Source organism: Cephus cinctus, unplaced genomic scaffold (genome assembly GCF_000341935.2).
Source record: "Cephus cinctus unplaced genomic scaffold, Ccin1 Ccin1_scaffold0204, whole genome shotgun sequence".
Taxonomy (NCBI): domain Eukaryota; kingdom Metazoa; phylum Arthropoda; class Insecta; order Hymenoptera; family Cephidae; genus Cephus; species Cephus cinctus.
The window spans coordinates 277,025-291,918 of NW_014332923.1; the positions used below are offsets into that span (position 1 = coordinate 277,025).

The following is a 14,894-nucleotide window of genomic DNA, read 5'->3' on the forward strand; positions in this document are numbered from 1 at the left end:
CCGACCATCCCTCTGCCCTCCAGTGTGCACCAACGGAGGACGGCGGAGTACGGGGGAACGAAGATAGAGCGAATCGAGGGACAGCTCGTCTCGAGTCCCTGAATCTAGAACTCGTTTCGAGATACGCCCCGTAATAGCTTCGAACCATATTCCCATATTGAGAAGAGCAGCGCTTGTGATTTCGGAGTCTCTTTTTCCCCTTTTATTCACACGTGTTACGCTTTAACTCCTTTTCTCACTCTGTGCTTCCCGTCTCTGCTCGTAAACCCGAAGAAATTCTTGTTCCCTCGAAATTGTCGTTTTAATTCTTTTTCGGACTCCCGCGTACAAGCAACGTGTCCCATTTCGTACGTACTAAGCCCATGCGGCTATGGGTCGCAAGAGAATGGCTGGGACCTATATAATACTCCCCGTATAGCGTCGACCTTGTTAAATCGGTCATGAAATATGAATAATCTCCAGTTACGGGCGACGTCCCAACAGTGTCGTGCGGCCATTGAGTTCCTTCTGACGTTCGTACCGCGATACCACCTTCCGACAATGGTATAGTCAGGGTTACGTGTTTCACACTTTGTATCCGTATGTGCACGTACGCACGTCTTGTATTGCATCGGAAGATAGTTTGTAGGGTAAATCGTTATCGTAAAGACTTGGAATATTGGTCTAACAAAATTTTATGGATTGCGGCATTTAAAAAAAAAAAAAAAAAAAAAAAAAAAAAAAAAAAAAAAAAAAAAAAAAAAAAAAAAAAAAAAAAAAAAAAAAAACATTCCCAGCCATTCCATATCTTTCTTGAAAATCAGTCACATATCGATCGGCTACGCGTAGATACCGATCTACACAGGATTTGAGTTTCCTAGGATGTACCGAAGGGACAGACTATCAATCTGGATCTTAATTCTTGGTCCAGATTAATTGAGATGCTTTCGAATCGAGCCTGAGACATTTGATATTTTTTTCTCCACCTTTCTAACGTGTTTCTGGTACCTCGATATATCGGCTATAAAATCGGTTTAGAATGAACTTGGCTATAAGGTCGTCGATCGTACCACAAAAAAAAAAAAAAAGAAATAGAAAGTTCGATCCATGGAAGAATGTCGTGAGCGGTTGATTTACGTCGTGGGGAGTACGGATATTTTTTTTGTAATGCTTGGTTCTCTCGTCGAAAAACGAAGGACTGCGCGAGCGATGCTGGCGTTTAGATTTCGTTGTGACTCTGCCGATATCCGGTTACCGGGCGGTTCGCTCGACTCCGAGAAATCATTCCACTGTATCCCCTTTGCTCTCTTTATTCCTGGTACTATTCCCATGATGCAGTTGATGACGAGAGGTTTCGGCATTGCGTGTCCTAGACTCGGCTGTACGTTATGACGTCTCCTGAATCTTCCCTTACTACTGTCGCGTGTCTTAATATCTTGTATTTCATTTGCCCTCCTACCGTACTTTTCTCCACTCCTTTCGAAACTCAGAGGACGAGTCGGACGATACGTTTCGTGCGTTTAAGAAGCAAATATCCAGATCACGTGTCACGCCATGGATAGGTGATGGCGTGAGGTATAGGATAACGTCGTAACTCGAGGGTTGATAGGCCGCGTCGGTTTAGCCGGAGGCATTGCAACCAAACCCGAAGTCTTCATCCGGCCGCGAGTATCCATTTCTTAAACTATTAGCTCGCATAGCTGCAGACGAGTTCACGAGGGCTAGCGAGAAATTTAAATTGTTCGAGAAAGGTCCATTAACTCTGATGCTGCAATACGTAGATCTATGCTTCACGTAAGGAACCCGAGTTCGCGCAACAGTGACTATTAAAATCGGGAGCTCCTCTTTTTCCTGTTTAAAGAGTCGATCGAATTCCCTCAAGCAAAATCGGTCACCTCGTTCCCCTCCAGGCTCGTTTCATAGCAGCTTGTGCAACACACCCTCGCTACTACGGAGGCCGTAAAAATGCTTTCTGGCTGTTACGTCGCCGACCACACTGTTCGCGTTGCTTAGAATGACGGGGGGAGGAGCGAGTAGTAGGAGTGTATAGGCTAGCCGAGAAGCGTGCGCGGCGCACCGTCGTAAAAGAGACCTCACTCGGCTTCTTTTTCTCGATGCCCAAATTAATAAAAGTCAATGTTTAACAACGGGGTAAACACATGGGGGTATTAGTTCCGGCAGCAGGCCGGTCAGTGTTACCTGCCTACGTGGCTCCACTACCTACTGCCTACCCTACCCGGTGGCCGGTAGTCGCTATACTAACTTTCTACTAACTTGCTGCTACTAGCCTCCAGCACACTTCTTGGTACAGTGACGCCGAGAAGTATAGCAGCGTCAGTGCTAAGAGATGCAGTTAGGGAACTTTTGAAGGGCCTATACATATTACGGGTTTGTATGGAGCACATAGAGAGGAGCCACCGCGAGAGCCAGAGGCCTTTCCTTCTCGTATCGACGCGGGCTTTGTTTCTTCGCTTCTTAAGCATTATGTCGGCCGCCGGTTCGGCTCGACTCCCGGCGGATCAAATTCTAACCAGTCCGGCATTATAGCTGCTGTCCTTCGGACCCTTGCCGTTAAGAGTCTAGTCATCTCCAGGCATTGTGTTACCGTAGCGTTGGCTATGCTTCGAAGGGAATCCCATGGAGGAGTAGAGAGTGAATAAAAAAATATATAATATGTAAAAAAAAAAAAAGAAGAAAAACAGACGAACGTTACATTGCCGAAGGTTGCCGCGCGGCCCTTCTTGTCTAGTAAGCGGAGTAACGAGCGCGACGAATCTTCTTCGTGTAGGGAAAACATTGACTGCGTCCTCGAGGTCTCCCCGTTCGTTGTCCGCGGGACTGCTTGAACTTGGTCTTTTATTAGCGCATTGTTCCTGGAAAAAGTTTGGCCGCGATCGTGGCGATATATCGCGTAGTATACTGCCGGCGTCATATTGTCGCTGTTATTTTATTAGCTCTTTTCTTCGTCTTTTTTTCTTATCTTTTTTTTTTGCACGGTACATCACCCGTGCTATCCTTTGATACGAATTCAATCGAGCCACGCATAAGTTGACGCATGATAAACGCGAGTATTGTTTAGCAATGCGGAGGTTCGGAATGGGCTGTCTATTGGACCCCCTTGTAAAGTTTAACAAGATGGCTGCTTCTCTTCTCTATTATACATAAATACGTAATAAGAATAGCGTTATAAGTAAGCCTCCCAGTAGATACGGTACACGTAAGCCGAGATCGTATAGGCCGGAGCGGCATCATAATACGGCCCTCTGATTTACATATAACAAGATAACGATTTTTATTTGTTTTTGCTTATATAATATATTTTTTCTAAACCGAATCGAGTGGTACCCATGGCTAGGAGCGCGGGTGTCGGCTCCTTAGGAGGACGATGGCCGAGGAGGTAGAGGAGGTATCCCATAGGCCTGTCAGCCCTCATTTGCATACATAACATTCTGGTCGACTGGACACCGGTCAGACCTCCTCCCCGTAGAATCGACTCCCTGCCAGACCGCTTCTGCGGCCTCGAGATGCGATTCTCATACCATGCGAGTCCCCTCTACGTTTCTCCCTTTGGTACTCGTGAGATATGTCCAGGAGCGGAGCCGTCTCTCGACGCTCGCTCCGTCCTGCGTCTCTTTGAGATATTTGAGCCATTGCGACTGCGCGATGTCTCGTGAGTCCCTAATGCTAAAGAATCTCTTTCAATTTGGCCCGCAGGTTCACGAGCTCTGCGACAACTTCTGCCACCGATACATCAGCTGTTTGAAGGGCAAGATGCCGATAGACCTGGTGATCGACGACCGGGAGAGTACGAAGCCACCGGAAATGGGGAACGGACTGGACGGCGGACCCAGGAGCACCGCCGACAGCACCAGCCACACGGACGGAGCCAGCACGCCGGACGTCGTGAGTACCTCACCATCGTCAACGTCTTATTATCCGCACGACGCGATCACCCCCCATCACGCCATTGGCAGTACCACCCCCTTGCAACTGAGCCAAAACCAAAACCAAAACCACCCGCAATCGAACACCCCCAGTAGCGCCGCCACAACTCCCAACTCCCTAAAGCGAACGCACCAACAGATGATGATGGCAGCGGCGGCCTCCGCGATGGCCTCGCCGCACGCAGCCGCATCCGCGCCCCCTGCGCACGCGCACGCGCACGCGCACGCCCACGCCGCCCTCGCCGCCTACCATACCATCAGCTCGGCCGTCTATCCGTGCTCGTAATAGACGCAACTATACCGATCTGCGAAAGCTTTCTACTTCTTCTCTCGATCCTTTATGTTATACGTTGCTCTTCTATTCTTGTTCGTACTTCTTTTCCTGTTACGTCATTGTTATCTCATTCTTGTACATTCTCCTATGTCCTTTCTTTGCTACTCTTACGTCACGTTCGAGGTATCGCTGTTCCTCTTGATATTCGGAACGGAAAATGTCTCGTTGCACAGCCCTATGGTCTTCCGATTCTCTCGTTCCCGTCCACTTAGCCGATAATCATTCTCACGGGATCTCACCACACTTGCGTTACGCTTTCGCGTCGGCTGAGTGATCCGCCCTGTATAAATACTCTATGGTTCGTAATGGCGAATGAGACTTTTTCTTTTATATATAACGGGCGCGGAGTTCTTCCATCAAGATTGTCCGTCTCGGCTATCTTTGCTCTTCTGTCTGTACTTTTTTTTTTTTTCTTTATTTCTATCTGCATTCTTTCTTCTCGCTCTCATCAGTCTTCCTAACTGTTTATTATTCTTTTCCTCTTCGTTCTCTCTGTGTCTCTTTGCTTTTCTGTCTCTCGCGGTACCGCGTCTCTCGATATATCATCTACATTCCCGGGTAGGCTCGTGGGGGTGGGATTCGTGGGACTTTTGCTTTCTCTACGAACGAGGAATACCGGTATATGTATATATATAAATATAGTATAACTATATATTTGTGTATGGTATATATATCTATATATATACATGTAAATGGTATATATGATCGCGAGCCTGAGTGAAACCGATAGATTTCGAGTGCCGTAAGTTGCTGACCTGACGAGAAACATCGCGGTGCCGCTATTAAGACAGAGGAAGTCGATGGTCTTTCGCGGATCGGTATTCGCAGGAGCGTTTTCTTTTTTTTCGGGCATTAGGGGGCGCACTTCCTTTAAGGTATCGCAAGTGTATCGTGGCTAGGAAATTGAGATCTTTTTCGGGGCCTAGGCAGAAGATTTACCGATCGCTGGAGAACACGACGCAGGCCAGGCTGCGATAACACAAAGCGAGATAATCTCGAGAACCAATGATAATCGCGTGTGTCGTAGAGGTGAGCGAGTTTCGTGCGTCGCGACGGCCGGATATGGTTGTTTTAGGCAATGAAGTTTTACTCGAATATCGGATATCGATTCGATTCGCCGAAGGCTCTGCTGGCGAACCGATCTTACGTTGTCTCCGATTGTGACAGAGTTCATCATTGTGGCGAACGATTTTCTTTTACTTTATTTCATCGTTTTTATTACTATTTATATATGGGAATGTTTGGCCGTCACGACGCTCGCGCTTCGAACTCGTTCGCGTTCGGTTCACGTTGACTTTAGGATCTATAAAAAGGAAAAGGGGAAAAAAAGAGGAAGATAAACGATCGGCTGAAGAAACGCAAAAGTGTCTCGCTTAAAGGGATGTCAAATTAACTCCGGAGAGGTTAGGTGTTTCGGCAGAGGCACTACTATGTATTCTCGCAGTGTCTAATGCTGGGTAGCCTAGGAATAAGGACGTGAGACATTAGCGAGAGGCAAGCTGAAAAGTCTTGAATCGTTGATTAACGTATAAACGGATCGATCGAACGAAAACGCAATGACGAGTAATTAACCGTGATCAGAATATACGTAATAGGTTTAAGGTCGTCACAAATAAATTTGTGTCTATTTTTAAATGAGATATCAGGATTAAGGAAAAGTGCTACGTTTGAGAATGTAGAGTAGTTTTTAAATTATTAGTGATCGGTGTTACCACTTGTATCGCGCGATTAGGACACGGGATTCGAGAACGGTCGTAGACTCACAGAGAGAGAGAGAGAGAGAGAGAGAGAGGGAAAAAAGTAGGAGAGAATGAGTGTGTTAGAGAGAGAAAGGCAAATATTCAAAATCTTATAATCTAGAGAGTGAATGAAATTCGCGAGAGTCGGGGATAATTTTAAGGGATGTGTTAGAGAGAGAAAGGCAAATATTCAAAATCTTATAATCTAGAGAGTGAATGAAATTCGCGAGAGTCGGGGATAATTTTAAGGGAGATTGCGAGAGAATGCATATAGGCGTGTGTCTGTTTGTCTGTTAAGTACCAAAATAGAAAAAAGAGAGAGAGAGAGAGAGAGAAGAAAAATGCGAGAAAACGAAATTGCTCATGTAGAAAGACGTTCCGAGCGATTGCGTGTTACCCGTACGTTTTGCGCGAGACACGGGAGTGCGAGTGACAGCGACACGAGCGAAGAAATGAAAAAAAAATAAAAAAATAAAAAAAAATAAAAATCAGGGACGCGATTTTTTGTAAGTCTTAACGAGGGAATTGTGAGCGGTTTGCTTTTTTGTCTGTTCTTTTTTCTCTTTCTTTCTTTTGTTTCTCTTGAAAATGCTACAACACCCGGACGATTAATTCAACAATATTAACCATCAGCACGGAAACTTGAAAGCTAACCACAATTAATCTTTAAGCCGTGTTTCCATACGTATGTATATGGAACTATTTATATATATTATATATATATACATATATACATACATATAAACGAGAGAAAAATCAAAGAACTACGTCGCGTAATACTAGGTCTCGGTACTCGTAACTAGGGAGTTGTGTGAGGTACAAGTCCTGGCCGGCAGGGCGCGCGAGGTCCACCCCCAATCCCCGTACTTAACCCTTGAAAATAATTGAAAAAAAAAAAAAAAGATACATTAAAACTGCCTTCTACTGGTGCCCCGCCAGACCCGTTATACAGAAGCTGAACCCGCACCCCTAAACAATAAACCCCCAACACACGACAATTATACATACACCTACTCAATGTACATGACATACAAGAGTACCAACACTGAAGTACACAGAAAAAAAAAAATGGAGACACGCATACTCGCGAAGGGATGCTCTCGTTGCGTCACGATGACGAGGAGTCCCGACGCGAGTGCGTCATAAGGGTGCAGGGTGCGCGCTGGGCACCACGCGGAAGCAGTCGAGATGAACGGGATCCGCTCATGCGACGTGACTTCGCCAGGAAGATCGTCTTCAGTGCGAAGGTCGCTCCCATGAACGCGGGGTCCCTAGGAAGTACGGGATTTTGGAGGGTTGGATTTTGGCACCTGTTGGCCGGAACCCTAGTTACGAGTGCCGAACCTAGGACCGAGATATCGGCCAGCCGATTCTCGGTTTAACGACGGTATACGAGCGTCCGATCATCGAGATGTCTGCGAGGAAGATCTTCTTTGCCAGGAGGAGGCCGAAGTCCTTTTAATGCGATGCGATTGAAATGCAACTAGAACGAGACTGGTGACTTTCTGCGAGTGTCTGTGATGTGTTCGAGCGAATGAGATTGAGGCGTGTGTGAATAAATTAATTAGAATACGTACGAGTGAGGATTTTATTGCGAGTGCGAGTGAATTTTCATCGAAAAAAAAAAAAAAAAAAAACGAGGAAGGTAAAACAATGTGAGGTATTGAGTAAAGAAAAGCAAAAGGAAAAAAAAAAGGAGAGATCGTTAGTCCTACGAAGAATGACTTTGTCCGTCGCGACTAACGAATACGAGCGCGTGAAGTACTTGAATGCTTATTAATTAAAAATTACCGATAACTACGGAAAAAAAGAGCTGCGTTAAGTTTGAATTTTTCGTTGAAGTCGGCTTCTTATTATGCGCGGCTCGAAGATACGAACAGACCGATTCGTGCGAGCGACGTTAATAAGTCCAGCCGCACGAGATGATGCGTGACAAGTATGAAAATCGAGAAGTTTGAAAAGGGTTCTCATAGCGAGGAAGCAGGATAGAGAGGGAAGAAGGAAAGAAAGGAAGCAGCAGAAATTAAGTAACGTGAATACTTAGTGCCATAGGTTACAGAAGGCGCGCGCGCGCGCGCGCGCGCCGAGACTGCGTACTTAAAGATACGACTATATTTCGACGTAACACGAATAGTATTTTTTTTTATTTTTTTTTTTTTTTTTTTTTTTTTTTTTTTTTTTTTTTTTTCGTACTCCACAGAAAAGATAGGATTTAATGAAAGAGAGTCTGAAAGAAGAAGGATGAAAAGAAATGTCAAATCAATTATCACGAATTTGCATCGCGCCACGTGGTACGCATATATATAGTATAGGACACCACGTGAAACGCAAAACACGTACAGTTGATTCACGAGCAAAACAAGTCGAGTGTCTCTTTACTATTAAAAGTTATAGAAAGATGGCACCTTCGAAACATATTTTACTCGCGAACCAGACTGTCGCGCACTCTTAGCACGTACGATTAATTGTGCCGCGTTTTAACGTGATTTTTCAATTGCATTCTTTTTCCTTTCGTCTCTTCGTCTCTTTTCGTTTTTCTTTCATTTAATTTCCTCGCGCTATCCATACACGTATATAAGTACGGTTATACTCGTCGCACTGTTGTATACACACTCACGCTCGCCGTCAAGTATTTTTCGATGCATTTAAATTAGCGTTAGTCGCGTTTCACCCGGAATGCAATCGCGCGACGTGGCTTCCTCAAGCAAGAAGCGATCGCGCGTCATTTGACGGTCGCGTCACGGGCGTTCCTTCTCCTTCGAGACAAAAAAAGGCCTACAGCCAGTGCAACCGATAACAATAATACACCACTCGAGATTTTAATGGAGGCCATTCAAACATTTGTCACGTATCGGAACGCTCGCCGATTGGCGAATCTCGGTATTTCGGCAGTGCTCGGTGATATAATTCGTTTAACCCATGAGTATCACAATTTTTGCAAGAGGGTTCGAGTTCTTTCCCACGATTTTTCTGACGCGTCCGCGATTCCCACGCGAGTCTTTCTTGCCGAAATTTCGATACGGTCGTTTTTTAATAAATACCTTTATTATTATTATTATCATTATTATTATTATTATTATTACTAGTATATCATGCATTTTTGTGTCGTTGAGTAGAAAAAAAAAAAAAGAGGAACATAAATGCAAACTCACCAATCGTTTCGCGTCCGGAAGAAGCATTTGTTGATGTCTACGTGTAGTTACGTTTTTGTTTCGTATTGTTTTTGTAATTTGTTAACGTTTACCTGCGAATCACGCGCAAAACATAGTTATACGCAGATTATACGTACACGGGACGTTCGAGGGGATACCGTGACGTAAGGTTGGGTATCTCCGTTTATCGAGATGAAAAATGAAAATGATAAGTGAACACACGCGTAAAAAAATGGAAAAATGTCGCGTGATGATTACGACGATGATGACGATCATTCGGATTGTCACAGTAATGACGATTACGACGAGGCACGCGAAATGGCGACCGATGAGGAAAAGAAAATTCTTCGACCGAGAGACATTGTACATGTATGTGTGTTACATTACAACTTTACTAGACTTTAAGGAAGAAAACTCACCCACACATTGTATACGACTAGCATTATAGTGATAATATATTACCAATAATGATACTGTTTAAACTATTGTCTCAATCAACGTATTTTCATTATAAATAAATGTTAGCCTTGTTGAGTTAAAAAAATTGTGATTTTTCATTTAAGCGCACGCACGCTACACCACCGCCGCTTATCGATCTATTTATAAGTAATCCTGGATCCTGCCTGTATTCTGACGCGTACGTCGTTTATGGCGAATTTCTATTTCAACGAGAAACAACGGTTACCGTACGTGCGACCAATTTCATCAGGATGATCAGTAGACGTGGGCGCTACGAAAATCGCGACTATCCTGTGTTGCATGAGTTCTCATGTTGTCTCTTTTGCTATTTGCGATTTTTTTCGATAATTTCGACAATTACGACGATAATGTCCATTATTGTTACATAATTTTGTATTTATAGGTCTTACGTTTTAAATTTTGTGTTAATTTTTTTTTTGATTATTAAAAGTTTGAAGGCCACAGGGAAATGCTAATTTGTGCAACCGTGGGGTTGAATTAAGGGTTTTGACGTTTCTTGTAGGTATAACGACGGCTCGAAGAACAAAAGGGGAAGTTTATGGGAAATAGTGCATGCAGTGCAATGCAGTGTCGATTCGAATTGCGCAAATTCCCAAAGGGCACCGGACGAGGAGAAGCGCCGGTCATAAATCTCAGTTAACCCTCCGCTAATAAATATTTAACCCTTTAAATTTGCAACAACCCTTAGCGTGTAGCCATTTGCATAAGACTTCTATTTCATTTACACATCGCATAATTGAATATTTAAATTCAATTGCTCCCCGTTACGCGCTCGCAGTTTCGAGCCGCAAAACTGCAGTAAAACTTGTAACGGGGCCACTTTCCACCCGAAAACCACCCCCATGCCATCGCGGCGGGTATATATCCCCGTTCTCTCTTTAGGCTTGTCTGTCTCTCTCTATGTATCTCTATATACTATTATATATATATATATATATATATATATATATAGTATATACGTAATCACCTACCTACCTAGGGGGAGGGACCCCCTTGGAAAGTGCTTGAAGAATATTTTGACGCCTCCTGGGGATACAGCTGGGTAAGAAGGGTATACCTAAGGACTGGGCGATGTAGAAGAGGGATAAGGACTCGATGAGATAAAGAGAAATGTTTTCCATGTAATCACCTGTATATTGACATTCCTTACTCTTCGTCGTCAAATTAATCCCCTAGGTGCGCGAAGCTCGTATCTGCGTGCAAAAGCCATTACAAGTGTCATAAGTTACGTACGTGCCTACTTTTAGCAAAGTCACCAGGTCGCATTGTAGCTACAGCGCGTCAATTTCGAGTTACGTCTTCTAAAGTGTAATTAGCGGATCGGTAAGCTCGACCCCGGTTATTGCATCAGCTACCTTTGTTTCGGGTCACCTCGCGAGATTTTCCCGAAATTCGTATAGCCTGTCGAAGACGCTCCTTTGTTATTCGTAATATGATTTTCGAGGAGAAAGTTATACCAACGTGAAGATCGATCAGGAAAAAATGAAATTAAAGAAATTGCATAGTTACTTTATTGCAGCGCTGTTTCAAATGTTTTCTATACTGGTGATTTTCTATAAAAATATTCCCACACTTATTAAGCGGTGCGGTTAACTTGAATCAACATCCAATTATATACCGTATATCTCTGTATTCCCAAAGATCTAAAGCGTTGTATCTCATAGTGATGTACTTGTCCCACGGATTAGCATTATTACAATATTCATAGTAAGGATGATCGGTAGAGATGAAACGTAGCGATAAAGACCGTGTCAAAAATTGAGGAGGCGGTCTCTTCTCGTTAGCCTAAAGAGAGAATGAGAAGGAGAAAGGAAGAGGCAAGAGTATTACAAGACCTTCAAACGCGAGAGAGGGAGTAAGAGAGAGAGAGAGAGACAGAGTGATACAGAGAGAATAGGAGCGTATGAGCGCGCGACTACACCAACAGCATAATACATTATGTAGATCCATGCCGACACGGTACAGACAAACCGTGGACGTCCACCCGGTGAAATTCAAGAGGACGAGCAACGTCAGAAGATAGTAACCGAATACGAGCTTTAGAGACACGTCGAATAGAATATATTTAAGTGAATGTCAGCCATCGAAGCATTTAAAGCGAAATCTCGCGCTGTGGATACTAATGGGAGGAGAGTCTTAAAGATTACGGTATATCCAATAAGCGAATATATTCATCGTTTATGTACGCCTGCGTACGTATACTAAACCAAATGATTTTAGCATCATACAATGTATCTGTACATTCCACGATATTGCAAACCTAAATTGTTATTGCATCGGTTCCCATGCGGCCGTACCGGATTGCTAGTTTATGGTAGAGAGCAACTTTTTTAATAAAAGAAATGCATACGCAACCACCTAGGAAATGCGAGCTCAGGATCTTTTAAGACTTAAGATCATTTCTAGAGGCATGTCTGATAGCGACGGCTGCGCCTCGTTACCAACTTACGTGTAGTAGGTACGTACCTACCTACCTTATACACATCGCTCATAAGTAATGTGATAAGTGTAACGACTGCGGCGGCCAATTGGAGCCCGAGGTATTCCGCGCTGTAGTACCGCCCATTTGTGTATTAATGCCACGTGTCTGTACGTTTTGTGATACCATATGTGTTTATGCGTGTATATACATATATGTTGGCGCCTGGTGAACTCACGTGTGTTCGTTCTTCGGCAGTATGCGTCTTCGTATGGATCACTCTGGCGTGTTCACTCGCTACATGGTTTCTACTCTCGTTAGAACCGATTGAATTAGACGCATTTATCTTTGCGAGGATTTACGCTGCTGAAAAGGTTTTTTTTTTTAAAAGAATTATAGTAAAGAGGGATGATCCAACAATACATCCCTTAGTTGGAGGATCGCGTACTGTGATTTTTGTCTCGTGAATATTTTTTTGGCTTTTTAGGATAATTGATACAGTTAAGAGATTATTTTATGTATTAGCGGAAGACGTGAGATATAGGGAATGGGAAGAGAGAGAGAGAGAGAGAGAGAGAGAGAGTGAGTGAGTGAGTGAGAGAGAGAGAGACTGTAGCTTAGGGATGAACGTTGGCCAGGAGACGCTCGATAATTTCATTGGAACCAGCTACGTCAGCTGCGGAGTACAACGTGTATATTTTCATAATGTAATATCGGTGTAGCTCACTTAGGGGAGTTTCTTTCCGCGCAAGGGAGCCAAGCGGATGCCGTGCATGACGCAAAGAGGAGTGGGACATGGGAAAGGGAGGGAGAGAGAGAGAGAGAGAGTGAGAGGGAGAGAGAGAGAGTGAGAGAGAGAGAAGGTGGTGGAGCGAGGAAGCGCGTCGAGGGGGTAGAAAGTGCGTGGAGGGTGTTTTGCTGGTAATTGGTGCCAATTTAATCCTGCCCTTCGCCCGCGTAGCCTGTATTAACGCTAAGGGAGAATGGAGCCTGCAGAGGGGTGGCTGGTTGGTTGGTAGTTGGTACGCGCCCTTCCCACGCAGCCCCCATCGCGCACTAACACTGCTTTATCCCATCCCCTAGCAGACATCACACACGGGGTGGATTTTGGTCTCGCACACCGTCGGGCAAACACACTAGGAAAATATAATTAACGGTAATCGCTCACGTATATGGCGGGGATTAACTTGAGGGAGACCCCTAACGTCAAATTCTTCGGGCTTATCAAGATAGGATAACTATTTTCCTGATGCAGTGTTACGTGATTTTGCTTCTGGTAATGGCTGTCGGTCGTGCAGTTTTTAGACTTAATTTTTGTATGTGGCATCATTAGTTTGACTTAAGTTTCTTTTTTTCCCTAAATTATTGAATCCAATTTCCTTAGTTAGATGGGCGGTACTCGATCGATTATGGTTGGAGGATTTAAGTATTTCCAAGACTCCATTGTTCTCAGAGGGTGGTCCGTGTAGTACTGTTCTACCTGAGGAGCTGCAGGGGTGACTCCAGTCGCATGGGAGGGGATGAATAGGGTCCGATAGAAGCTAGAGGACTCGGTGAACGAATAGCGGGGCAAGTGTACGTAAGGCGGTTTGCGATGGCGACGAGAGTCGCTAGGAGATGCCAGAAGATCTTGTATGCAAATTCTCCGGTGCATCTCCGTGGGATCCTGCCGGGATCTGTGGAGGATTAACGGGCCGGCTTGCATGAAAGGAAGAGAGGGACTCTCCTTCGATTCGCCTCTCTTGCTCTCTCTCTCTCCCCCCTTTCTCCCATTCTTTCCTCTTTCGTTATTCTCATCTCCGTCTCCGGTGCTCTCGTCGTATGCCTATATACTTCCTTACCTACCCTACATCCCCCCCCTCAACTCTCCAGCTTCTCTTTACTGCGGCCGGAGCGCGCTTTGGTTGGCCACCAAATAAGAGAAGCGATCCACAGGGCAGAAAAAGAAAGGCAGCCGGCCAGAGCGGAATGGACCAAGACGCATTCCGTACCGGTGGCTGGTAGGGGTATCCCGCGCGAATCTTGCAAACTGCATAAACTGCACGATGCAGTGGTGGAGAACGACGCCGACGTCGAAACAGCCGCCGCCGGCGTAACACGGCACATGTACACACTCGATTCCAATATACCTTGTTCCCCCTCCTTGCCCCTCCACTTCGGCGTCGCTCGCCGGAGTCCCTTCTCGGCTCCGGGCGGCGGAGGTGCGAAGAAAACTATTTGCCGGGCATTTTTGCGGACCTCGGTTAGATATACGATCGCAAAAGAAGTGACGCTACGTGAGCGGACTCTGAAAATGAATCTTGCGCGAACGGGGAAACGGATTTTATCGTTACCGCCGCAGAAGGAGAAACGCCTCTCCTACGTAATTCCGAGAGTGCGCGAGTACGTAGATGTCCCTTTTGCAGATTGCAATCCTCCCATTCACGCCTTGCACCACCTTCGCTTTATCCTACTTCTGTCTTTTACTCCGCACCTCGATCCTTCCAAGATCCTTTTCCCGTAGGGACGATCCTGTTATACGAATCCTTAATTAATCAATATTCACCTCCGTAATCCATCTGACGGATTCCTCTTGTAATTTTTATTCTTCCTGGACGTAACAACCTACACGTATAGCGCACTCTCGCTTTTGGGCCTATTGCCGAACGATATAGCAATATCCGCGTGTTCAGCGCGAGGGTCGCGAAATTACCATAGTAGGGCGCTGTAGTATCCTTGACTAAAGGTAATTGAGCTCGCGCGTATAAATCCTATTAGAGGATTAGAGGGACGCTACGAGTGTATGTGGAATGTCGGTGCCGTCCACGGGAGCATGCAAATATACCGCGAGTCTGTTCTGTACTGGTG

General features: G+C 45.0%; 1 protein-coding gene across 4 annotated transcripts in view; it reads left to right on the plus strand.

Annotated features, from left to right (window-relative positions):
* LOC107264938 (homeobox protein homothorax) overlaps positions 1 to 14,894 on the plus strand; it is a 293,194-nt gene that overhangs the window by 33,465 nt on the left and 244,835 nt on the right. For all 4 annotated transcript variants that reach the window (XM_015733762.2, XM_015733764.2, XM_015733763.2 and 1 more), the window contains one exon: positions 3,694 to 3,882. In XM_015733762.2, the coding sequence (XP_015589248.1) occupies positions 3,694 to 3,882 (189 nt within the window). The remainder of the gene's footprint in view (positions 1 to 3,693; positions 3,883 to 14,894) is intronic.